This window comes from Catharus ustulatus, chromosome 7, assembly GCF_009819885.2.
Source record: "Catharus ustulatus isolate bCatUst1 chromosome 7, bCatUst1.pri.v2, whole genome shotgun sequence".
Taxonomy (NCBI): domain Eukaryota; kingdom Metazoa; phylum Chordata; class Aves; order Passeriformes; family Turdidae; genus Catharus; species Catharus ustulatus.
This window is the reverse complement of record NC_046227.1, coordinates 8,213,152-8,238,808: the sequence shown is the minus strand read 5'-3', so window position 1 is coordinate 8,238,808 and position 25,657 is coordinate 8,213,152. Positions and strand designations below refer to the sequence as shown.

Below are 25,657 nucleotides of genomic sequence, written 5' to 3'. Positions count from 1 at the left end.
AACACAATGTTAGAAAAGTTGAGTTTGCAGAGTTTTCAGCAAAAATTATGATGAGGAAAGGACTGAAAAATGTTACCGTGGATCACTGAGGATGCCTCTCAAGGAATCACATGCAAAACAAAAATTTCTTCTTTCTTCAAATCACACATCAGTGTTGTGTATAATTAATCTAAAAACCAGTCACCTGTTCTTTTTGCAATAAGAAAGATAGAGATACAGAGAAAATATAGGTCTAGGAACAGAATTTTATTTGATTCTAGAAAGCATCATGCATCCATTTTTTTTTCTTAATGATCCTTGCCCAGCTTTGAGATGAAAGAATAGCATTTACAAAAGCAAAAGTAAGGTTAGCACCATAGCAGGAATACTCTTCTCTTTACAACTCCAAGTGATAAAAGAAAGTGATAAAAGTGATAAAAGAAAACAAAAGAAAATAAAATAGCGCTAGGTGGTTAGGTGACCTTGCATTTTTATTTTCAACACCCAAGATGCTTAAATCTAAACATCAAGATACCATGGCTCTCCTAGTAATATCTAATAACTCATGGTCAGCAAAACTTGCTCTGTACATTGAGAAGTACTCAAGAGACAAAAGATAATTGTCACAAAGTACCAGCTTGTTTACAAGGCAGAAATTGTAGAAGTCCAGAAAAAGGAAACAAGAGAAACTTCAAGGTGAGGAGTTTGTCCCTCTTCCAGTCTTTTGCAGGTATGGCTATTATAACTTGCTGCAAAGGTAAAAAAAATAGAAGGGAGCTGGCTGGGATGGGACAAATATCCTCATATTATCCTGTAATTGCCTAGTTTCATGGGCCAAATATCCAGATGTTCTTAATCCAAACTCACCCATTTCTTACCTGCGAGCAACTACAGAATCACATCAGATTTCAAATGTTTGTTTTCCTTACTTTTTTATTAATTTTCAAAATTTTCTCCATGTGGTTTTCACTTCCAAGAAAGTGAATAGTTTTATGAACTCTCCAATCTTCCCCAAGCATAAATTCTAATACAGGATTTAGGAGTTTTAAATGCCACATTGTCATTATGATGTGATGTCTTCTTAAGGCAATGGAGTAATTCCCTTCAAGTACCATAATTTTGCATCACAAATCGATTCAAAAATTTCCTTTGCACGTATCTGTAATTACAATATATATAAAATTATTTAAATTTTATCAAACTATTAACCTGACTCATATATTAAAAGAAGGGTTTAAACTACAATTAAGAGGAAGAGGCAGCTTTTTGTCAGTTTGGGAAATACATCTTTTCATTACTCCCACCTTTCAAGGTCACATGCATGGACTTTTAACAGCAACATTGAAGCAGCCTGTTAAACCAATTGCTTGGCATCCAAATCATAGAAAAACCATTTAATCCCAAAGCAAAACCATTTAATCCCAAAGCAGAGTGTGGTGTAACCCAAACCAGTTGTGTTTTTCAGGCTAATAGCCATTAGCACTTGAACACCTATTGCAGTTAAACACTGTTTTAACATTGAACTACCCAGAGGAGCCGTGAGCGCTACATCACATCACCACGGGGAGAGGAAGGAGACTCTGCACTTTTCTTTCTCTTTCTTTTATTTATGCTTGGACTTCCAGCACTGCACATCAGATAGCCAGGGTCTTAATCTGTCCTAGATCAGACTGCAGAAATACAAGGCGCTTCCTCCGCCGTCCTCGCGTCGACAAATCACACAGTCACGTCCCACAAACCCTTCACGTGAGCAGGTCCTTCCCTCTGGAAAAGCATCTCTCCTCTCAAGGATTTCAGCTAATGCTTCTGGCTTATAAAAGATTAAGTGCAGTCAGTTACACTGAAGGTTGATAATGCGGCCCTTGATTGTATTTTCTGCGCACGCATTTACATCAGGCACACGAGTTATATAAAATAGTCTGGAGTACAAAAATATGGTTATAACATAAGAGTACCAAACAGCACAGAATTAGAACAGTTTTATTACCATAATACCAATTTATATACAGACCCTCAAATTAAGGATTTTTTTTCTTTTTTTTAAAATTCTAAGTATTCTTCCCAAATTGACAACTGTAGTGTACACTCTAAAAACTGCAAATTAACAACACAGATCTATTTTAACCCCTACATTGTCTATGCAGTCTGCACCAATCCTCTCTTCCACACAAAAGTGTATTATAAATAATCTCACAAAATGTCACGTATGTTTTATTGCACATTGTACATGCCAATATTTAAAAGAAAGGCTCAAACCTTTCACTTGATAACTGTTTAAATAACTAGCATTTACTTGTGTAATGAATACTATTGCATTTTTCAGGCTCTAATCTTAACTCATAATTTAAAAGAAGAATAGCAGAACAGAAAATATGCCTTGAACTTTATAGCTCTTGTGAAAAAAAAGCTTCTTTAATTCTGCTGATCTCTACTTTATAAAGTCATTAAAAACATCTGACCTAATTAAAAATGCTGTTTCGAAATTTCCGCATGTTTTGCTATAAAATTATGCATGTAGCTGCTTGTGCAATCATCTATTCCTTCTATTTTGCAGAATTAGATGTCTCTGTGCTGTGCTGATGGGGAGGTTGAGTTACACAGGTCCTAGTGTGAGCTACAGGAGTTGTTTTATCAGCCCCTGCTCTGCTGGTCTGCACAGGGGCAGCCTGCCAGACACCTGGACAGCCTGGGATAAAAGGACACCCAGCACAAATGACCACCCAGCATCAAGACCAGGGGTAATTCCTGTTAAGCAGGTCTCTAGACTAAGGAATACGAGTAAGTTACCATTAATATGTGGGTTTATGATATGCTGCACTAAAATACGGCTGCTAAACAAAGAGAATGACTGGTTGTATGACAGATATGTGCCAGCTGGTAAAAACGCCTCACTGGATAAAAATCTGTGGTTTTGAGGGTTAAAACTCTGGCATGAATAAAAAGATTTCAAAGTCGATCGAGCAACTGTTTTGCCAAGGGTTTCTAAAGCTATTAGCCATCAACAGCTCCAGAAAGGGATAAAAATAGCAAAACCAAACCACTAAAATTGCACTATTACAAAGAAACAAGTCCATGAAAGGGAGAGTCACCAGCTGCAGTTAAGGGACAGCCACTTCGAGAAGCCGATTGTTTTTTCGCTTGCAGGTTGGGATGTTGCCGTTTTTCTGGCTGCCTTGTATGAACTTCACACACACTTTGTCCTGTTTGAACTGGACCAGGAACCTGAGAGGGAATAGTAAAAATTTTAGTTAAGTGTGGAGAGAAAGACACATGAGGAGCAGAAGTATTTTCCTGTTGGTTCTAAGCATCACTCCAAAAGATGTAATTTTTCACTCTGTATTAATAATAAAGAGTTGGGAGATAAATAAAAAAGCCACAGGTTATGGTATGGCTAGAATCTCCTTCAGGTTGTACCTCTTAATGATTGCTTTTTGCCTGTAACTGTGGACATTTTACAAGTTAGTTTGTGCTCTCTTTAGAAAAAAAACAAACAGTTTGAAACAGAATTTTTCATGTGCCAGAAATGCAGCAAAGCCTATTTCCAACTACTTCACTGTCAGCCAAAGGGACTTCTCTGTTTTCATGGAAGCTCAGTATTTCTGTAGCAACACTGGGAGTTGTTCTGATTTATGCTTAATTTAGTACATCTGGTATTTTAGCAGCTCTCATATGTCTAATCCTTAGTTAGCCTTTATAGCCCCCTGCTCGGCATCTGAGAAAATTCACTTCCTGCCCAGCACTCTCCAAATTTAGACATTTTCTACAGTTCAGGGTAAATTAATCTGGAGTTGACTCCTCACTTTTTACTGGAAGGGAAATTTCACTGAATGTGGAGAATTGCTTTAAAAAAAAAAAAGCCACCACCACAAAAACCCAACCAGCTCCTGCGGAGCCTCTCACGGATCTGGACAGCGAGATTAAAAGCAGTAAGCAAAGCAGTGCTGCCTCTTGGCTCTCATGCAGGGGCTGCTGACCTAAAAAGTCCTTTGTAACACAGCCGATTTTCCCTTTTAGCATCCTTAAAAAAGTCCTCCAGCAGAGGCCAAAAACTTCAAAGAATTTGCTCTGCAGCCGGAAACCACAAATCAAGCTGACGGCAGAGCTCAGGGGAGGAAGTGGCCTCTGCTGCGCCGAGCTGCCCTTCAGTGCTGCTTTCCTGCTTTCCTCAGAGCTGGCTCCCTCTTCCCAAAAAGCAGAGTACCCAAAATAAGGCCACATTTTCTCCTCAATCCCTAGCTGTGCTTCTGTCTAAACTCTAGTGGGGAGAAGACTCGGGCTTTACCATCAACAGAGATGCGAACAGTTTGAAGTTATTTAGTCTGGATAAACTGAATGGCAATACACACGAGTGTTTTTAATCTGCAGGAGAAGAAACAAAAACCACATCCCAAAAAGTCTGGTTTTAGGTCTGTTTTCCAGACCCAAGGCAAGCAGGCAATCCAGATTAGTGCAATACATGCTTAAATTTGGCTTTAGTAGTTTACTCCTTTGTAGCTCCTCTTAAACTAGAAACTTACTGGGGATAGCCACACTGTTTTAGAGACTAAAAAAACCACACACTCCTGAGCAAATTAAATGACATCTGGTAACAGAACAAAGGGAAATGGCAGATTTTGTTTTCAAGGAAAGAGCAAAATTAGCCTTTTAATAAGTCCTTAACTCTGAACAGATACGAACTGTACTCACTTACATGACTCTAGAGCACACACAGTATGTTCTGGATAAAAAGGTTCCGTTTTTGCCTACAGGAAGTTTACTTCACCATTGTTAAAGGGTTCCAAATTTTCTTCTTTATTCAAAGTGAATAAACCCACCAAATCAACATTACTGAAAAGAGGGGCCACTTCACAGAACAAAAGTGCCACATGACAATGGTGGACTAAGTGGGAGACTCTTACTCAGCAAACTTTAGGAGTTCAAACAGACAAAACCACCTTTATTCCATAGCTAAAAACACAACAAAGGCAGTCCTTATTTAAGGCCAAAATATGAAACTGTACTAAGCAGAAAGACACACTATTTTGAGATGCAAACTTTTCATCAAACAGAGCTTTTGAACAACCAAAAAACCCCCAACAACCATAGGTTGTTACACCTTCACAAGAGAGAATATGGAGCTTCATAAACCTACATTGGATTGAGGAGAGACTTTGTATTCTTTTTGGGTTGTTTTCAGAAGAACTTGGCACCTAGTGTCCACTCTAATCTATAAATATCTCATAGGAATCTGTGAACTTCTCAGTCACATGCAAAATTGTTCTCTCAAATGTAGTAACTCTTGATTATTTCTACGGCAGCAATTCTGTTTCACAGCCCTATTTGAAAGTACTTTAACAAAAGCACATTTTCTGTAATGACTTTCAGGGACATAAAAGCCAAAATGAGTACTATAAATGAGCACACTGGATCCCTCTTTACAAGTATTCTGTCAAGAGAAAAGAAGGATGAGCTACACAACAGTGTTTTGTTATTCTGGCACTAGACACTTGACTTTTTAGCAAGCTGCATTGAAGCAAATGCACTCTTAAGCAAACAAGAAACATACTCATCAGATATCTCAATGTTGAGCTTCTGTTTGGTTTGGCTGAGAGTAGTGCGGTACAGTTTAGTGGCCATTTCAATAAGGTGATCGCTGCTGAGCAGGAAATCTCCTTTACTGGCAGCTTCTGAACCCTGGAAGAGGAAGGAAAGCAGTTAGGACTACCAAAACCTTGAGCATGATTAAATGGCAGCCAGGCAGGAGGGTTTACAAGGAGTCTTCTCTTCCCAGGTTGAGGAAACAACCATCTTTTGTCTTGTAAGTTAGATAGGGATTGCAGTGCAGTGTATAGGACCAAAATACCATTTGCACACAAATAATCTACAAATCAAATGAGAAAAGCAAAAAAAAAAATCCCTTCTGGGCCTCAATGAGGGTCATCTTAATTTCCCTACAAAACTGTAGTGCTTCTGTATCCCTTATCTGGATATACCACAGCAAACTTCCAATCCAATCCCATCCAAACCCATCCAATCCAATCCAATCCAATCCAATCCCACTTTCAGATGGGAACAAAAGCAAAATACCATCAACAGGATTAGCATGATGGCAGTGAGTATGAAAAGACCCTGTATGTAACAGTCTTCAAATTCATTTAGGCTAGAATACAGATGCCAGCTTAATGATTTTAGCAGAGCAGTGGTTACAGTGCAGCGAGGCAAATATAGCACTGAGCTAAGTGCTTTAGAACTGAGTAACAAATTAACTGTGCCTCAACGTGGACTTCTTGGCATCCCATAAAGAAGAGAGAAATATTCTACCAGCTCATGTAAGGAAAACACTGGCTCAAGGTACCTGAAGCATTCTGCAAGTGGAAAACTCTGATCCTGAAGAGACTGCAGTGAAACATGAAGTCTGATTTTCAGTTACATGATCATTCATAATGTAAAAACTGCTCTCATTTGGCTTCAGTAGCTTTAAATCAAAGTTTTTTTCAGCTATGGCAAAGTTCAATAAATTTCTGAGCCTACAAGCCAACCCCTATGGTTTGATGCTATGAGATAATTAACAAGTTTTACATCACTGCACACAGAACAGTCACATTGTTGTGTGATGGGGTGGTAACCAACCTCCTTGAGGTGCACTGCAAAGAATCCATCATTTTGGGAGCTCATGGACACTTTGGTAACATCTCCCAGTGGAACCTCTGACTTGATAGTCCCAGATTTCTGATCCGCAAGAAGAACGTTATTTTTGGTTAATAGGAAAATCCTGGATGCGGCCTGTGAAAATGCAAAAATGCAGATCATGGTCTACATGAGGAGAAAAGTGATTTTCATGGAGCACCTACTAGGACTCCAAAGAGTTCACAGAGTTAAAAAGCTTGGCCCACATTAGCAAATGTGAACATTTGATGTTCAGTAAAAGCTGCAGATCAGTTAAAATCAGGTCAAATTTATTTATGTGTCTAATTATAGACTGAGAAGCTTAGCTCATTTTGGCACATATGCTTAGGTATAAACAGTTCCTTTAATTACTGGCTTACTGTAAAATTCAGAAAGTGAAACACTGAAACTATGCAAATCAGGATAACCTCATTTCTCCTGCTCTTTAAATCTCCAGGAAAATCATCACACACTAAGTCTATATTGATCATTATTCACCAAAACTATGATGCACAGCAACACAAATCACATAAGTACTTTTCAGATTTATGTTCTCTCCCTTTATCTATTGCAATTACCCTTTAAGAGGATAAGCATACATATTTTCAAAAGAAAAATATTTTTAAAGCATGAAATATGTGTTCTTAAATTTGTCTTAGAAAACACTAAGAAAGAGAAATGAGAACTTAATCCACATACACATTTTTCTTCTGTAAACTTTTAAAGAATAAAATCTTTATTAGAATTAAGAAGTAGCTGCCTTAAGCACATAGAACCATAGTTGATTTTTTTTTTTTTAATCTTGAGAGCTGTAGCCTATGCAAGTACAGGAAAGATATTGTCTTCATTTAATTAGTTTCTTCTAAACCAGAAAATTAACTTGGAATCAACAACTGGCAATCTAATTTCACTCCTACAAATGCATAAATGACATCTACATCTGAGAAGTTGAGATCTACTACCTCTAATATTTAGACAGATATGGCGAAAGCAATTAAGCTTACTAAGGCAGAATAACACTTCCTGTTTTAATAAGTATAATTTAAATGCAAAATGCGTTCTATGTTAGCAGAACAAAAAGGTACCCACCATATTTAACAACTTTATTCAAACGATACAAGAAACTTGCCTCTTCATTCCAGAGCTTTGGAAGACAGGCAAACCCAGCACAGTATGCCACTCATAATTTTAAAAGATAATACAATGTGATAATCAGAAGCTTGAATGACAGCGTGGACTTTGAAACGTTAAGTTTTCTAAATACTTGAATAAGAGATTCTCTAAACATTTATTTTCCTTAACTGGCAAATAGATCTTAACTGAGTGCAGAGACTACATTTAGTTGTGACACAAAAGTCTGTTGCCAGCTGATGAGATACAATTTTTGTTTGGAAAAGTCACTGGAAACTACAAAACAAGATTGTAGCAATCTTTATGTAAATTTAAAAGAGGTGTTTAAAATCACCAAGTTACATAAAACCAACATTTCCAGTCTTGCCCTTAAAAATCCTCAGACAATTACAATAACAAAAATGATCTACCCTGCTGGATAAATCAGATCCATGTGATTACCTTCCCATTGGCTCTATTGATCTTATTCACAACTTCTGCAATAATGATCTTTTCATCCACAGCGTCTTTGAGCTTTTTGTACTTGGGGTTCTCGCTGATCTCCAGGTAAGCCCCTTGGAATGGCTGCCCAACACTGCCCAGAAGAACAGCAAAGGAAACACAAGGAAACAGCAAAGTTAAACATGAACCTCAGGGAAGGAGCAAACCTGACACCAGCACAGGCTTTGTGAGGAGATGAACCAAATAAAATTTTCAGATATCGTGAATGAAGAGAAAGTTATCACCACAGACAGAACAGGATGGGGTTTTTCCTTGCTCAAGAAGCATTTTCCAATTAAATGGGCCAAATTGCTTTGGATATCAGACACATGAGCATCCTTGAATATGTACCCAGTAACTGAAAAAAATATGAAAAAATCTGAAAACAGAAAATAAAATCTCAGTAGGACTGACACTCCATTGATGCTGACAGGCAGGATTCAGTGACAGACATGAACCTGCCTCCAAGATCTGCTGCTGTTTGTGAAATATGTGGCAGCCCCTGCTGCACTTGCAAATTCCCCCATCTTTATACACCTCAGGGTGTATAAAGGGCTTCACTACAGGCCAAGAATTTATGAATTCTGCTTCCTTTTTTGGAAGTCACTTTAAAAATGGTGATTTAAATACAGGCAAAGCATTAATGCAAAGCTTTGCCAAGACTGGAGCCCAGGAGAAACCAATACATTATGTGGAACAGCACTGCCTTTGCAATTGCACCTCTGGCACACAGAGAGATGGGAAAGAAGAGGAAGGGTACTGCAATTTTAGTACCCACAAGTCCCTCTCTCTCCCTTAAATAATTATACCACAGACAGAAAATTACCCATATCCTATGAAACATTATCATACTAATTAATCAGAAACTTTATACAGTAATTTTCTCAACCCTTAGGCCAATTAAAAAAAAAAAAAAAACAACAGCAAAACAACAGTAGGAGCTCTGAATACCAGAAAAAAAGAGATGGAAAAGTTACTACATGAATGAAGGGTAGGGAAAGAATTCTAACTTTCCACCACGTTGGAGCTTTGGGGTTTTTTGGTTTTTATTAATTAGCATTACGAAACCATAGTCATCAAAACAGTAGATTCCCTGTGGACTTCATCCCTGATCAAACAAGTTATAGCTAAAACTGAAATGAATCAACAGTTCCTATATCACATACACCACTTAAGAATGTCTTTGATAAAAGTGACTTTATATATATATGTGTGTGTGTGTGTGTATATATTTTGCTATATGTTATTTCATTGTTCAGCCTTGTTGCAAAAAGTACAAAACCAGGGATATAAATAGAATTCCTTCCTTCCCAAGGAGCTCTGTGCTGAGCAGCTGCATGCTGACTAAAACCTAAAAAGACCTGGTTGCTCACAGGAAAGTCCAAAGGCACCATCTTTCTCTTTCCCCAGCAGCACAAAAAGACATCTCAAAGCAAATAAGGAACTAACCAAAAGCTAGCATATATAACCATTAAGTAAGTGATCTACTGAAGGGGAAAAAAAAGAAATGTACACTGAGCCCATTACAGGAAAACAGGAAATGGCTCTATAAAAAATGACACAAAAAACCAAGGAAACACACACACAACAAGCAGAGCTTGTCCATGCATGGAGCTGTTCTCATAAACTCTTGCAGATTCCTGTTCCTCCCTCTGCTGAACCGTGTTTCTCATTCTATTTGTTCCTGCTCAGCTCAAACTACAGCTTCTAAGAGAAAACTCTCTTGAGATGCACAAGATGGTTGTTTTTAAGAAACAGCACAATTTATAAGCTCATATTCACTTTAAAAGTGCAAGCCAACTTATTTCATGGACATCATATCTCTCTTTTGTCAGTTTTATTGCATACCAAAAGAAGTGTATTCCTTAAATAAAACTAGATGCTACTGCACTTCTTGAATAATGCTGGCTTCTACAGATAGCAATGACAAGAATGTGTCAGTTTTAAAGAACTCGATGATCTGCGCAACGAAAAAAAAACTTATTTGCAGAGATTTCACATTATTAAAAGGAAAACAATATTCTAGAATGGAAATAAAAATTTCTTTCAAGCATCTTAGCAAAAAGATATGCATCTAACTCTCAGAGCCCTCCAGCTCACTCCACCTTTCCTATTGCAGGAAACAGCCTGATGGGAATGAGGGGAAAAGAACCACAAAGCACCACGGATTCTGGACTAGAATTTCTTCCTAACACAGGACTGGTGGCAGTAACAACATCTAAGTTTGCTTCTAACTGAGGTCAATTTTCAGGATGGTAAAGGCAAATGATGGGAGGGATGTTGTCAAAGAAGGAAAATGCACTTTCCTGCTTGAGATAAAAAGCAAAATCTTGCTTAGTTTCCCAAATCTGTGTAAGGATATTGAATTTCTTGTACACCAAAAGCAGCAGAATCAGTCATTACCTGGCTGGATATAAAGCCTTCTTGTCCTTGAAGAGTTCACTTGCTTCCAGTTTTTCTTCATATATAAGCTTCTGCTGATCTGTGAACTGATCTCTGTACTTTTTACACTACAAAACAGGATATATTAAACAAACCATAAAATCATCTTTCCCAATCTCACAGCACCCCAGCCCAATGTTTGCTCATTGCTCAAGATGCACATTCTTTGTGTGCCTCTGAAGTGATTCAGCTCCATCCTACATGCCACTGACAATAAACAGGAGAGGTGCTTTTCCCCTCACCCATTCTAGATACTTCTGAATTACAGCAAAAATAATACATTAAAAAACCAAAACATAAAACATCTCCTGTGAGCACACTGCACTCCAACATGAGCCTTATCTTTGAGGTACCGTTCATCAGAAGAGTGCGCTAAAAAGGCTCACAGACACAAAAATACAGCTCCACAATTCTGGAAGTGTATGTAGGCAGAGAGCAAGGAAAAAACGCAGCTGAGAGTGTGAGTTTTGCAGGCTCAGAAGGAAAAACTGTTCCTTGACAATCCACAGAAAACACAGCCCACAAGATCAATAAAAGGTCCCACCAGCACTTGCACAGATTCTCGCCGTTCTCTCCGGCCAAAGATCCAAAACAAATTTCAGCTAAGCACAGCTCATAAGTAAAAAATTCCACCCAGCACTTCCAACGTTGGTCTAAGTCCTGGCCATGGACACAAGCATTACAAGCTATTAATTAACAGGCTGATGGCAGGAAGCAAACCTCTCTCCCTAGCCCCAGAAAGGAGTAGCCAGGATAGTTATATCCCTAGCAGGCCAAAGGCAATGATCAAAAAACATACTCCTTCCAAAAAAATAAAATTACCCTGGCTGGAATCAAAGGAAATACATTCTAAAAATAGACCCTTTGTGAACAAAACTGTTGAAAATCTTGGGAAGAAGTTCTGCACAGACTGGACCAGAATGTGTCCTACCCTCCACAAATGGAAAATCCTCTTTAGTTCCTTGTGAGTTGAATCCAAGAAAAGGTAAGGCCTGGCTGGCCAGTTTTTATCTATTGGTGATAAAGAAGGCATCTTATTCTTCATTTCCAAGAAGTATTTTTGCATCTGTGATAAAATTGAAGCAAGATGTTTTATTAATGTTCAAGTATCAGAGTTACTGAAGTACGCAAGGAAAAGCAGATGCTCTGTGATTAAAAAGCACAGTTACCAAACTGCAACTCTCAGCTCTCATAAACCAGAATATGGATTCTTAAAGCCAGGTATATTAAGAAAAGCAGATTTAGGTATTACAGAAGTGTGGCAAATACTTCATACCAGTCCTACACCTTCAAACATTATCACTATCCTTTCTTTACAATATCAGAATATTAATTTGTCACTTCTCCATGTACTTGGATATTTCCTTACAAAGGCTTTCATAACACAACTGTTACATTTGATAGAAAATAAAAGCTTAAAACACAGAAAGTGCACATGTGCTTTGTACAGATATATACATACAAGTCTCTGAAGGGTAAACTCATAAATTTTTCTTCCAGCATTGGCTCTGAAGAATTTCCTGTATTCTCTACGGACCTGGAAAGTTAAACAAACCCTCAAAATTAATATAAAGAATGAATTTGTTTGCACAGGTACCTTTTAAACAAGCTCTGTAGTAGGAAACATTAAAACAAGACATGCAAAGAGTTCCCTGAAATGGGAACATCACCTGGTCACACTTAAATTATGTGAGGCAAACCATGGACCACGATGTCTGAAAGACACCTCGGCTGACCTGAGGGCAGTTATTTGCAAACTTATCAAGGAATTTGAAATACTTCCCTCCAAAAAGGCAAATTATTCAAATATTGTCGAATTCACAGCATGCATCTGTTTTCAAAAGGTTTTTGCATAAAGCTGGACTGGAAAATGTGAGGCATCACCAGTGATGGTACAATTTTCTTGTGTCTGAAGTGACACTAATTTGATTTTAATTACAGAGTTAACTGAAATTTTCAGATTTTTCTCCTTTAAAATTCTTAATACAGAGTTTGCTATAAAAAAGGGGATTTTTTTTTTTTCTTTCAGAGCAGACTTCTACATGAAAAAATTCTTTTCACACAAGAAGTCTTCATTCCAAAAGAAAAGTAGGATTTTGGTGCTTGATCAGAGCAGAAAATCAATACAAAAGTTGGTTAATATTAGCAAGCTTGATATTTGCTCCCAAAATTTATTTGAAAACCAATTAAGTTATTTTAAAAAATCAAAAAGGTGATAATCAAAATAATTTTTGCAGGTGATATTAATTTTTAATACATACTTGGAAGTGCAAGTTTTAGAGTTGTTTTGCCTTTTGTATTTCTATCAGCGCTAATTGGCATAGATCAAAATCCAGACAAGGCAGTTAGGGAGAGCCCAAGTGGTTTGCAGTTTTATGTGACACCCAGGCTCACCTCAAGTCAGCTGAAACATCCCCCACATTTTATTGCAAACTCTAGCACAGCCTGCAACACACCTGTTATGGGTTTTGGGCAAAACCCAGGGAAAACATCGTGGTTTTGCATAATTTACCCCAGAGCAAAATTTAGTGGTTTTAGCCAACTCACTGTGTGTTGCTGGTTTCTCTGTAACCAGAACAGAATAAAATCCCCTTCAATTTACAGAAGAAAATTTACCTTGGCACCCCCTTCTGCCTCATAGTGATTCATGCATTTTAAGATAGACCGGTGTTTGGAAAGCAAGAATCTGTCACATTTGGGGACAAAAAACATCCCCACAGGTAAACAGATTTTGCTTAATTACATATTAAGATGCATCAACAAAACTGGCAGCATTCAGCTGTCGTCATTCCATGCAAATTCAGTGCATACTTTTTTCCTCCTCACTTTATAGGAAAAAAATATCAGAGTTCTTATTCATTCATTTTCTGCAAGGCTTAGCGCTCCAAAATTAGAGTACATCCTTTATTAATTATTCAGGGATGGTAATTAGCACACTCAAAGCCACTCCAACAACAATCACCCCAAATCTCACCATAGACTCTCCTTAATGATCTTGCTTTATATTATTCTTTGCGAGCTGCAAGGTGTGCAAATTAATTTGGAAGAAAGGAGCTAATAGACACCCACACATCCTACTGGTGCTGCAGGAAGCTGCAAAGCAAGCACTGAGAAATGCAAGCTGCTCCAGAAAAGCCTAAATCTGGAAAGTACCACAAATGCTATTCAAATCTACTTGGCATACAATTTAAAAAAAAACCCAAAAACTTAGAATCCTCACAATTTAATGGTTTAATCTTCATTGTTTTTATCAATTTAATTCTTCAGCCTGGCATGTCATGGGTGAAAGGACTTTGCCTTCAAACTACCTGTGATAACAGTGATATACTGGAATGACAGACTATAGTCTTATCCAGAAAAATCTGTGTATTTCAAGTGAGATGGAAACTGGAAATGTAGCTTACACTGTTTAACGAACTCACTGAAAACCACACCGCAGACTGCAGAAATGTATTCCTGCTGTAACGTGCCTCAAAGGTTTTGGAGTCCTCAGCTTGCATTTAAATGCTGCTGTTTGATATAAAACGGCCTCTGAGTTCTCAGGAGGGACATAGCCTTGCTTGAAAGTCATAAAAACAGACCTACTTTGGCAGTAGTACCTAAAGTGTGATTCTGATCTGCAGAACGACTTCTTAAAATGGCTCCTTTGTATTTTCCAGCTCTGGTTTCCATGTATGTATTGTAATGGATTTTTTAAAAATACAACTGAAGATATATTACATATAAATATATGTTTCTAACTATTTGTCCCATTTCATCACCGTCAGGACAAGCACAGGAATATGAGAGCTGAACTTTGCTCTGCATTACTGAGTGAACTGTCCCTTTCATACCTCTGTGGTGTACAACATCCCCATTAGCCAAAGCCACTCCCAGCCAAACCAAACAGATTCAGATTTCCACAGCTCTTCAGGGCTGCATCTCTAAAACATTTGGGCACAGACCTGAAACATCTGAAGATGCCATTTTCTTAGTCTATTTACAGAGCAGAACTACATTTTTCCAGATTACAGATGTGTTTTCTTTTGCCAACCAGTTCTTGAAAGCAAGGGACGGGAAACAAAACGCTTTTGCGCATCTCAATTTTTCTAGGAATTCATGGCTGTCACAAGCCACAGGTAGCTGTGTGCAATGCCAGGCCCTAAAAAGGCTGCTGGATGCAACAGGACGTGACCACTGTCTTTACAGCCTGCCTTCCTTGACACCAGGATCAGGGGTCTACTGCGAGCAGCAGTGAGAGTCAGACACTTCCACCCCACTTCCCCTTCTAACAAGCAGAGGTCACAGCAAGAAAATACATCCTTGTAATCTTTCCAGATAGGACCTTTGCCAAGGTAGGTCAGTTTTTAAAGTCCACAAGTGTAACAGAGTCCCTTTAACCTGGCTTTTGTCTCTCTCTTGAAAGCTGCGATTCCTGACACGACCAAAAACCCCAATGCCTCAATGTTGCTGTAAGTGAGGCAATTTCAGATTTTGTTAAGCCAAGTCCAGGACAAAGTTAAACAATGTGTAAAAAAGCATCCCCTCCAAGTGATCCCGCACAACTGCTGGTTTATTAAGTGTTAGTAAGGTGTGCCACGCTTTACTGAGTCCATGTTGACAGATGGGAGTGTCGGAGAAAGTACCTTCAGTCCAAGCCAGTAAGCCCAAATGACTGCCACAGCATGCTTACGCCTAGCCTCCTCCTTCAAGCGTTTCAGCTCCCTCCGAGCCTAAAAGGTTCAGAGAGTGAGCACAAGAGACAGCCCGATGCAGACAGACCCGCCGGGAATCGCCGCTCCCGCTCCCCAGCAGGGACAGGACGGAGGAGCAGCCCCGGCCTGGGACACCCAGCGTGCATGGCAGGGGGAGTGCAGCCACACAGAGGGTGAAACAAGGCTGATGTGGCATGGACAGTGGGAATTTGGTCAGCCCCCCTATTCACTGTCAGCCCTTCCTCCTCCTCTGTGCATCCCACAGCTGGATTATACTGGGACAGCTTTGCCTGCACTATCCAAACAATGCACGTTTAGAACTAAAATCTCACCATCAGCTCTGAAATTGTGTGTCATGGTGACTTTCCAGCATTGTAATGAGGGTTTTTATTCTGAAGGTTATTTTGTATTCTGATCTCTATGTATTAAAACAATAAAAAGTTCTCCAGCCTATTATATGATGTCTGTCTGGAATTAAGGGGTAAAGCCAAAACCTAGCGCATTCCTCATGTAAAAAGGAATAGGCACCTTCCTACCTTTCATCAATCACTCAATTTTAGGAAAGCCATTTGAGGCATGTGTGGGCAACTGAACAGAATGCTGCATTTCAGGAGATAGCAGCATATTTTTAATTCAGTTATCTGATGACAATACCCAAGGAAGAGTCGCAGTATTACAGGCTCAGCCAGAGCAGCCCAGCCCTGCACCTGCACTTGTCAAGCTGTAAGTTATCAGACTTGTGCAGCAGCAGTTCCAGCCTGTGCCAGTCATGCTCTTCTGGTGCAGCTGGAAAGGTTAATGTGCAGTAGATGTAGACTCAGAGATTGTGTTTTCATTCATCTGCTTGGCAGAAAAGCTCCTACTGCACAGCAATGTAAAAGCAAGAGCTATGCAAAGCTAAGAATTTTCTATCTTGTGAAAAGGAAGGAAACTGAGTACTTGAGGCTCACTCTTGTTTTATGTTTTGTTTGTTTCTGGGTTTTTTGGTACAGCAAGACACTTCTGATAATAACTTTTAAAAATTTTTGTTCTAAATATTCCCCAGGAAAAGATAAAAGATCACACCAATAAAAAGTTGTCTCTCTTATCAGAGACTGCAATTATTTTTCTAAACTTAATTCAATTTAAATTATTATCTTCCTATACATATATATTACTATATTTAGATTATTTCTATTCAAGGAATAAGGAGACAATTTTTCATTAAATTCCTGTGAGCCAGTTGATAAAAATAACTATTAAACCATGTTTAAAATTATCCAAATCTATTAAAAATTTAAATGAGGAAATTTAAAATGGTTAACACTATTGCATCCACTGGATGTATCTTTTAATTCAAAGGAATATCTTAAAACTATGAAAATAAATATCTCTTCTGGAGTACTGAGTGATTTTTTTGGTGAAAGGAACTCTGGTTAAAAATAAAATAAATTCTCAATGTGCTTAATCAAATGTAGAGGAAATCATGTGTCTGTCAAATTATACCATTACTAAATATCAAGCTAGAACTGAGAAGTTCTGAAGACTCTCTAGTGTGAAGGAAATTCTGTACATGTTTGTTTGGATTCCCAGGGTTGCCATTATGCTGGAAATCTATTAGATTTATACCAAAATAGCAAAGGTCAAACACAGCATTATATTCCAGATGTAATTTGAGCACATTTCTCCATCCAGCTGGCAAGGTGTTCTAACAACACACCCACAACATAAATAATAACTGAAAAATGTTTTAAGTCTAATGTTTTTATGGTTTTCAACTAAATTAGGAGTTTATTAATTGAAACCAGTATATTTTTGACCTCTAGTGAACAGCATTTCAAATGTTCACATAACCCACAACTACAGGCTGGGGATTAGCAAGAATCTTTCAGTGGGACTTTGCTTCTGAAAACAAACAGCTGATGCTGAAATTCCTGGGATTTTTCTAGAGCTGTAAGTTTAGAATTGCAAACTAACATCATTTTCTGCTAAAAGATCAGCTCATAAAATTTTGCTTTACTTGTACTTATTGAATTTTTTTTTTTATTGGCTTAAACAAAGCCAGAGAATCTATTAAACTAATCATAACTAGAATTTAATGAAACTTAATAAGGCTGGTTTGAACTTGTGGATGAAGACTGTCCAGAGCACAGATTATAAAATGTGATGAAAATCTCAGTTGTATCACTAGCACAGTGTCACTGAAAGTACTTGGTGGGGGCATGGGGAAGAACACACCAAAAACCCCCAACCTTCTCTCCCCCCACAAACCACATTTTTCATATTTACATGTTGTTAAATGCATTTCCTAATTTGATATTACTGCAGTCCAGTCATTTTTCATCTAGTCTAATGGCTTGTTAGTGCAAATCTGTACTTGGTTGCCATGCAAAGAACTCCCTACTCTACAAAAAAACTGGCATACACAATGCTATCAGATCTATTAGGTGTGGCATGAATGGAAATGGAAGGAATCGGTGATCATGCTCCATTATTTAAGACTGAATTGTATTAGTCGTTAATTCTCACTATGAAATAGTGATGAAATGATGGCATTGTTGAGTAATGAAGGGGGGACATGTGACATGTGCATGAAGTACCTTATATCCAAGCCAGAAAGCCCAAATAACAGCAATAGCATGTTTATTTCTAGCCTCGTCTTTCAGTCGTCTCAGTTCCCTTCGTGCCTGTGATGCATTTGAAAAGGGGATATAGAAAAGCTTAGGAGAGAAAAGGTTACTGCAAGTTCCCACTGGTGCAAGAAAGAGAGCCAGGAACCAGTCACCACAAACAGCAAATATTAAAGCGTGTCCCAGCTTCCCAGACTGCACCAGCTACATGTTAGCAGCAAAGAAAAATTAAAAAAAAAAACAGTTTAAGCAGTCAAAGCGGTTTAAGCCCCTGACAATATTCCCAGATAACTATCCTGAGGGACTATCCTCCTTCATTCTAGGTAGGGACACACAGCTGCACAAGTTGTTGCCATTTCCTTACCTGGGTGCCATGCCAATAAGCAGCAATTACTGTGGCAGCCTCATTACAACGCTTCAGATGCTTGAGCTCCCGGAGAAGTTTCCGAGCCTGTAAACAATTTAAAATGCAATTTTTAAATAAATAAGTAACTTCTTATATTTTTGAAATAGGGCACTGCAACTTGTAAACCTAGGCAAAACCAAAAAAATCACTGCCTCCAATCCCCAAATGCTGGCCAGCCTAACACTTGCTGCCCCAGGGAGGATTCTGAGCTGCAAGACTTGGGGACTGGCAGCTTAGGGGATCTTAGTTCAATGCTCAGTTTTCTCCCAGTTTTGCTGCATTACCTGAGATATCTATATGCCTGTTTGCAAAATGGCAACGTTATTTTTTCTCCATACAGTAAATGTCTAATCCATTTAGAGTGCAATAAAGGATAAATCACAAGTAAATTGCCTGGCTTCAGGTCACACTAAAGGCTGCTGTCATACCAGGCTTTCCTGCACGGTAATGCTACTGCAAAAGAGCTTGCTCTCCAATGGCAAACAGAAAACCATAACTAGAGATGATGCTTTTAACCCAGTTTCCTTCAAATAATGCTCATGGGAAAAGACAGCACATCAACAGTTAGACTGAAAGGATATTTTTAACCCATTTAAACCAAATAATAAAGACAAAGTAAAAATCCAGAGAAACAGCAAAATCAAATCATGTTACCTTATTGCTGGCAAACTTTAAAGCCTTCTGGGCAGGAGAGACAATTTACACCAGCAGCTACTAACTGCAGCCCCTTCCTGTCTGACAGAAAGAGAACTGACCCCAGAACCAAAGGCAGTTCTCTCTTCACTAACTAGAGGGGAAAGCCACCTTTAGCAGGGTGAAGAAAGGTTAATAAGAAAATAGAAGAGCCCAGTTTGTTCTGAAGATGGACAGCAGTAGCTGCTTTAATGTGAGCTGTTAATCTCCTTTTTACCTCCTATTAAAACATCATTCCTCAAATATCTCCTAGGATGCATGAATATCCTTTCACAAAGCACAAACCTCTCAGAGAAGTGATGTGGCAAACTGAGGCACAGTACAAGCCCACAGCAATGAACTACTTTCTCAACACGAGTACACTTTCCCTCCTCTGCTTAGCAGACAGAGAACTGAAGATATAACCCAAGTAACAAATTGCCCAGGCAACCCAAACTCTTCATTTTAATCCTGCTTTCAGTTGGATTCATTCTTTAAGAATCCTGTTAAGATGAGAATCCTGTTAAGCACAGAATAACTGCCACAATTTGTTTCTTCCAGATCAGTTCAGTGGCAGAGCCCCAGAGCATCCTTCTCTGGAGCTGCTGGTCTCTGAATTCCCTGGCAGAAGATGCCTCAAGGATAACCCAGGGGTTTAGTGTGGCCCCAGCATTCCACTTGCACTGTCTGCAGGGATTTATAGCCCAGGCAGCACATACAGATATCCTGAACTCACCTCTGCTGCAAGTGTTTAACAGTGGCTGTGGCACAGCCACAGCTCCAAGGAGAGAAGAAAGGCAGGAGGCTCAGTGTACTTGGAAAGTGTTTTCTGACCTGCTCCTTACCTCCTCAAACAGAGACAGCTGCAGTGACAGGAAACTCACCTTCCACCCTCTGATGTACGACTGTACTGTAATAGCTGAACTCTTTATCTTCTGGTATTTTTGTTGTTGCTGTATCGGAAATACATACGTGATGCTTAGAACAGAATGTTACGTCTGTTAAACACTGCATAATAAACCTTTCATTACTGACATTTGACAATATGCTTGAGGAGACAAGCACTAAATGTAAAAAGTGAACAATTTCTGACTGAGCAGATCAGAGTGTAGATTCTGTGTTCAACTCGAGGGGAAACAAAGCACATCAACAATGCTGCATGGACAATGTCACTCTGTTTACAGAAACACTAAGTTCATGGTCAGCAGCACAAATGCAGATTAAATGCTAACAGTAAGAGCTTTATTTGTCTTTCCCACCACCAGAGTAGCACACAAACTATCACAAATGCTCAGGTTTGTTGGCTAAGCTTTTTACCACCTTTTCATAAGGTATGTGCTGTTCCTATTACCCACAGTGCCTTTATTATGGTTGATGGTAACTCAGGAAGAGGAAAAAACCCAAACCATGGATTCCTGAATGAGATGCTGGATGCTATTTAACTATGCCAGGTTGAACAATAAATTTCCTGGACAGCTGAGCATTTTCCTTCTAAAAAGCACAGTTCTCCAGCAGCCCAGCATTTAGTATAACACTAAACTGACAGACTTTACAACAGGGCTTTTAGACTTGACATTCAGCCCACTCAGTGGCAGTGAAAGCCTACAGTTAAGAAATCAGCAGTTCTTGGTCGTGCATTTGTTTCCATTTCTTTGTATTTAAAGTTGTGCCAATCTAGCTGCAGTTAAGTCCATTTTAAATTCATTAAGATCCTCGTGAAGCCATATGGGCACAGTGCAATTCTGTGATGATGCTGTTTGTAGGAACAGGGCTTTCAGTCACACCAAGTCAAGAGAGAAGGGTTTTTACAGCAAAAAAGTATGCTTCAGTCATACTTTTTCCAAATTATCTATACTTCCCTCTAATTATCCAAGAGAAGTGAAGCAAACACTGATGGCTTTCAAGAGGACAAACAGAAGTGCCTGTCAACTGAAAAACTGGGATTTGTCAAACCTGCAATTTGCAGCTTAAGAAGACTTTCTGTGTTTTATCAAGGGTTCTGATATGCTTGTGCTATTCTCTAGCAATAACAAAACACAGCTGAGAAGTTCAAGAGTGGTTTTAAAAACAAATAAATCCTTTTTATCCCGTAAGCCAGTGTTATTTACTAACTGCCAAGAAGAAATGAGAGTGGTGTAACAGTGCTGTTCAGTTCAGTGGCACAGAGCACCCAGTCCAAACATAGAACTGAAACTGCTTTAGGATGAACTGCATCAATAATGATACCAAATTACCAGTCTTAGGAGTTACAATTAAAATAAACCCCTACAGGCAGCATTCTTGTCTAAGGCAAATGTTCCAAATAAGGCAAAAAACACAAAAAGGCTTAGGAATGACTGAATTCCACAGAACTGCACATGTATATTATTGAACATTTTTTACACATTAACCATATGTTTGGAGAGCGCTGTAAGTGTTGGGAAGCACAGCATTTTAGCTGAATGAAAAGATTCTTCCCAGCTGAGCCATAGAATCCTGCTCTCCCACAGTGAAAGGACTCTGGTGAGCTTTTTAATTTTTTTAAAAACAAGCACAGTGTAAGCACTTAGCAGTAATCTACAGAAACTGAATTTTCTTTATTCTCGCTATTGGTACTTAAGCATTAACATAAAATTTAATTCTTTCAACAGCTCTCTGTACATATTGAGGTAATATATCCTATGAGGATTACATGTATTAAACCATGAAGAGAACCCCCCATGTAGTAAGGACAGGATCTTACTGAGTATCTCCTGTACCAGGAAGCGATGATAATTTGGCATTTTTTCATTAGCAAGAAGCGAGTACGGCACTTCCAGCCTCTGTAAATCTTTCCAATCAGAGTAGCCAAGTCCTCCAAACGCTGCTTCCTCAGGTCTTCTAGTTTGAAGAGCTGGGTGTGGGGGATTTTAGGGTTTTGTTTGACATTGGAAGAAAAACAGCAGGAGAGAAGAGACAAGGGAAAAAACCCATAAGCACAGCTCTTGTAAGAGAAATCCCTTCTTTACTGAAGTGCCCCCTCAGTCACACATTGTTTTATTCATTTCCAGAGCCACAGGCAGGTACACCAACAAGATTTGTGGCAGACACAACGTCACAAGTCAGTGCTTGAAAATTATACTAAATTAAGGCTGACAGCTATTGTAGAACCTCGATTCACATTGATTTTAATGGGTCTAACATTCAAAAGTGCTTTTTTTAATGCCACATTCCTAGTAATGTATCAAAGCACTGCATGCAGAAAAACCTGCAGGAACCAGGTGGTGAATGATGCTGTCCTCAGGAGAGAGGGCTTGATTTTGCAGAAGGCATTTTTCACTTACTGTTCTTGGGTTGCGGATGAATATCTTTGATCTACCAAAGGAAAATTCCTCTTCAGGGATTCCCAATTCATTAAACAGCACTTCCACTCCAGCCCTAAGAAGGAGTAAATGAGCTTAACAAACATGACCCCCAGCTCTAAAACTTCTTAGTTTACATATTCACAGCTTAATTCATGGAAAGTATGTGAAAGCATATTTTCAACTTTTAAATAGTGCTTGACATAAGAAGATTGAAAACCTAATTCATTTACCCAGTGGTTTATTCAGCTAAAGGCAAGAATAATCACTGTAAAGATTCAGAATAATTTGATGGAAAAAAAAGCAAATTTTATTTTACAGCATCAGCAATGACCTATTTTTTTCCTCTTACATCTATAATTATTTTACTTAAAAACAGAAGAAAGGAAAAAGGAAGGGCCCACACTAATGTCAAAATGTGAAACAAAGACTGACGAGTTTGACAAATGCCAGCATTCCATTCTCATCAAATGCTTTTTATGAACACCAACAGAAAAAAAGGGAAGTGGAGCAGTGCAGATCTTTGAGATGATTATTGCAACGCTATTGTTACCCCTACTGCACTGCCACCATTATCTTGATAACCTAAAGACCTAAATTGTAGTTAAAAGAAGTTAATCAATTATGGAAGATATTTAAATCATGCTTTTGGTGGCCACGTGTGAAAAGAAATAATAGAAGCCTATTTGCCCATCCCAGACCTTTTTTGCAAAAACACATGTGAATACTGTGCAATTTAAAAGTATATATTTAATATAATTGATTTGCAAGAGGGATTATCTCACAATCATTATGTAAAGTTATTCCTGAAAGGGCAGAGGAAGATTGTACGCCTGTCTTCAACAAAATCAGTGTCCTTACACCCTGAAAGTTGGTTATTAAAGATAAATGCCCTCCTGATCATTGCAGACCTCCCAGCTATTTCACTGCAGTATCTCTCTTTCTTCCAGACCCAAACCAGCAAGGCGTGCACAACATTCCTTTTGCACAACAACAGAAAACTCGGGACACTTGGCAGACGGGAATTTCAGTGGGGACAGGCAGGAGCACTGCAGTCAGCCTACCTGGCTGGCCCTCTCCAGTGGGGCCAGGTCTGCTTGCAGAGCATTTTGTACCTCTCCAGGCAGGGCTCGTAGGGCTGCCGGAAGGCGTAGCCCGCCCTCCTGACCCGCACGTTCTCCAGCAGCCCCAGGTACCGGATCTGGTGGCACACCAGGGCCTCGTTGAAAACATGTGCAGCCTTCTTGTCATTGGGCTTGATGCACCTGCAAAGGAAAACCAAAAGGGACGTCTCCTCACGCTGTACACGCCAACAAATATTGCGGTAACTTTAAACCATACATTTATCCTTGGACATCAAGATTTATTTTTGCTTTTTATAACCTCGTCAAAGACATTCACCAAATCTCTGGCAGGCAGTGGGGAATTTACCTGATGTAGTTTGGATTTTTTGTCTGGAGGTTTTTCATCAGGGTAGCAACTGAAGCCTTGAACTGTGAACCTGCTGTTGGCGGTCTCTTCAGATTGATCTTAGCAGGGTTTCCTTCTGGGAACAAGGCTTTGATAAGGGAGTGGTTGGCCTTCCACATGGCCTGGGACAGGTCACGGTACAGAAGGTCGTTATTTTTGTCAACAAATCCTTCCACCTGGTACATAACCTGAGCAACAGAGGAATCTCATTAGCACAGGTTTTGAACTACGACATAGATAGGTCAAAACTGACCCAAGAAATTGATTTCTCCTTCTTACACACTGTCCAAAAGGAACCAAAGGTATTTCAGCTTTGAAATCTGACATTTGGATGACTTTTTGTTGGATAAAATGTCTGTGAACACGCTACCTGAGAAAGACGCATTTTCTCATACTGCCAACAGTTCCCTGTGTCAATCAATTCTGGTTTCTGAAGTGGAAGAAACCTTTTTTCCTATGATAACTCTGACACATCACCACCTGCCAAGACTCCAAAACCATCTATTTTTTTTCCTGTCTGATGAGGTTTTTCTCCCTCTCTTCTGAACCAAAACACCCTTTCCTTTCAAAGGACTAATGCTTACATTATCTGCCAAACTAAAACAAGATATGGAATACCACCTCTTGCCACCACAGTGCAAGCAGCAAGGGACTGTTATTTAAAAGGACTTTTACCAGGAAAGCAGTCCAAGATCAACAAGCACCAGCACAAAGCTCTGACCTGCAGCTGGGTATTCCAGAAGCAGCCAGAGGAACTTCATGCACATCTCAGATTGCTACTGGTTTTTTAATTTTTGAGGGTAGGAAACGTGGTTGATTAATTGTGACAAGTCCTCTGGCTGGTGATACAGATTCTTCTACAGATCATGATTTCTCAGTTCTGCATAGGTATGTACTATGTACACAGAATACTGGATGAAAACAGTACTGACACATATTTTACACAACAGCAAATCACTGGGCACGCAGGCAGCATTTTTACTTCGGAGAACATGTTTCTGGTTCTGACAGGTGCAGTAAATGCCACTACTGGGGAAAAAAAACAAAACAAAAAACAAAACAAAACAACTATTCACATGAAATTACTTATATTTCTTAAAAGGAGGGTCAAACTTTTGTTGACCAGTGACAAGATCAAAATGTTCTCAGCTGAGATGGAAAAACAACATTCCTCCCAAAATAGGAGGAATTTACTCTGCTGGGTAAGTGAATGCCTGAAACTACCAAAGACCCTCACTGCCTGCTAAGACACAATCTGTGCACAGTCCTTCTCAAAGTACTGGGGTATTTTCAATTCACTTCAGATTTTTGACAACCAAAGAAATACCTAGGTATTAACCCCTGACAGATTATATGCAGCTACAAACCCTTCTTGGCAACTAAATGCTAATGAATGGCTGCCTGAAAAGCTGAAAGTCTGATACGCCCAGGACTATTCTGAATGAGAAAATTATTGAGCTATTCAAAACTGCAAGATTGAGAAAACTTCAAAAAGCATTAAGCAGTCCTAAGGAAATGAAACACTTTCCTAATTCTTTACTGTGTGACATTATCACTTCAGCAGATTCAGGCAAGAGACAGCATTTCAATCCTACATTTACTTTCATTTTTTAAAAATTAATTTTCTTCAGTCTAAAAATTTAATTATTTTGATTTTCATTATAACAAAATATAAAAAAATAAAAAGTCATAATGGATTACACACTGAAAGCTGTCAGACTTGTATTTATTCATACTGTTTATGTTGTAAAATGCAAATACATTTGCAAGCCCTCTATGTAGCTTTCTATTCCATCTGTTTGAACACAA

At 38.9% G+C, this 25,657-nt stretch overlaps 1 protein-coding gene across 5 annotated transcripts in view; it reads right to left on the bottom strand.

Moving 5' to 3' along the window:
• Positions 1-227: 227 nt before the first annotated feature.
• Positions 228-25,657, bottom strand: part of MYO1B (myosin IB) — a 104,444-nt gene continuing 79,014 nt past the window's right edge. For 2 of the 5 annotated variants that reach the window (XM_033064597.2, XM_033064596.2), the window contains exons 17-31: positions 23,810-24,036; positions 23,443-23,643; positions 22,361-22,454; positions 21,781-21,930; positions 19,943-20,011; positions 18,345-18,431; positions 17,951-18,037; positions 15,303-15,389; positions 12,140-12,214; positions 11,609-11,743; positions 10,639-10,745; positions 8,197-8,329; positions 6,589-6,741; positions 5,525-5,652; positions 228-3,201 (exon numbers count right to left, since the gene is read on the bottom strand). In XM_033064597.2, the coding sequence (XP_032920488.1) occupies positions 3,078-3,201; positions 5,525-5,652; positions 6,589-6,741; positions 8,197-8,329; positions 10,639-10,745; positions 11,609-11,743; positions 12,140-12,214; positions 15,303-15,389; positions 17,951-18,037; positions 18,345-18,431; positions 19,943-20,011; positions 21,781-21,930; positions 22,361-22,454; positions 23,443-23,643; positions 23,810-24,036 (1,857 nt within the window). In that variant the 3' untranslated portion in view covers positions 228-3,077. The remainder of the gene's footprint in view (positions 3,202-5,524; positions 5,653-6,588; positions 6,742-8,196; positions 8,330-10,638; positions 10,746-11,608; positions 11,744-12,139; positions 12,215-15,302; positions 15,390-17,950; positions 18,038-18,344; positions 18,432-19,942; positions 20,012-21,780; positions 21,931-22,360; positions 22,455-23,442; positions 23,644-23,809; positions 24,037-25,657) is intronic. The other 3 variants (XM_033064594.2, XM_033064595.2, XM_033064598.2) reach the window with 3 other exon arrangements.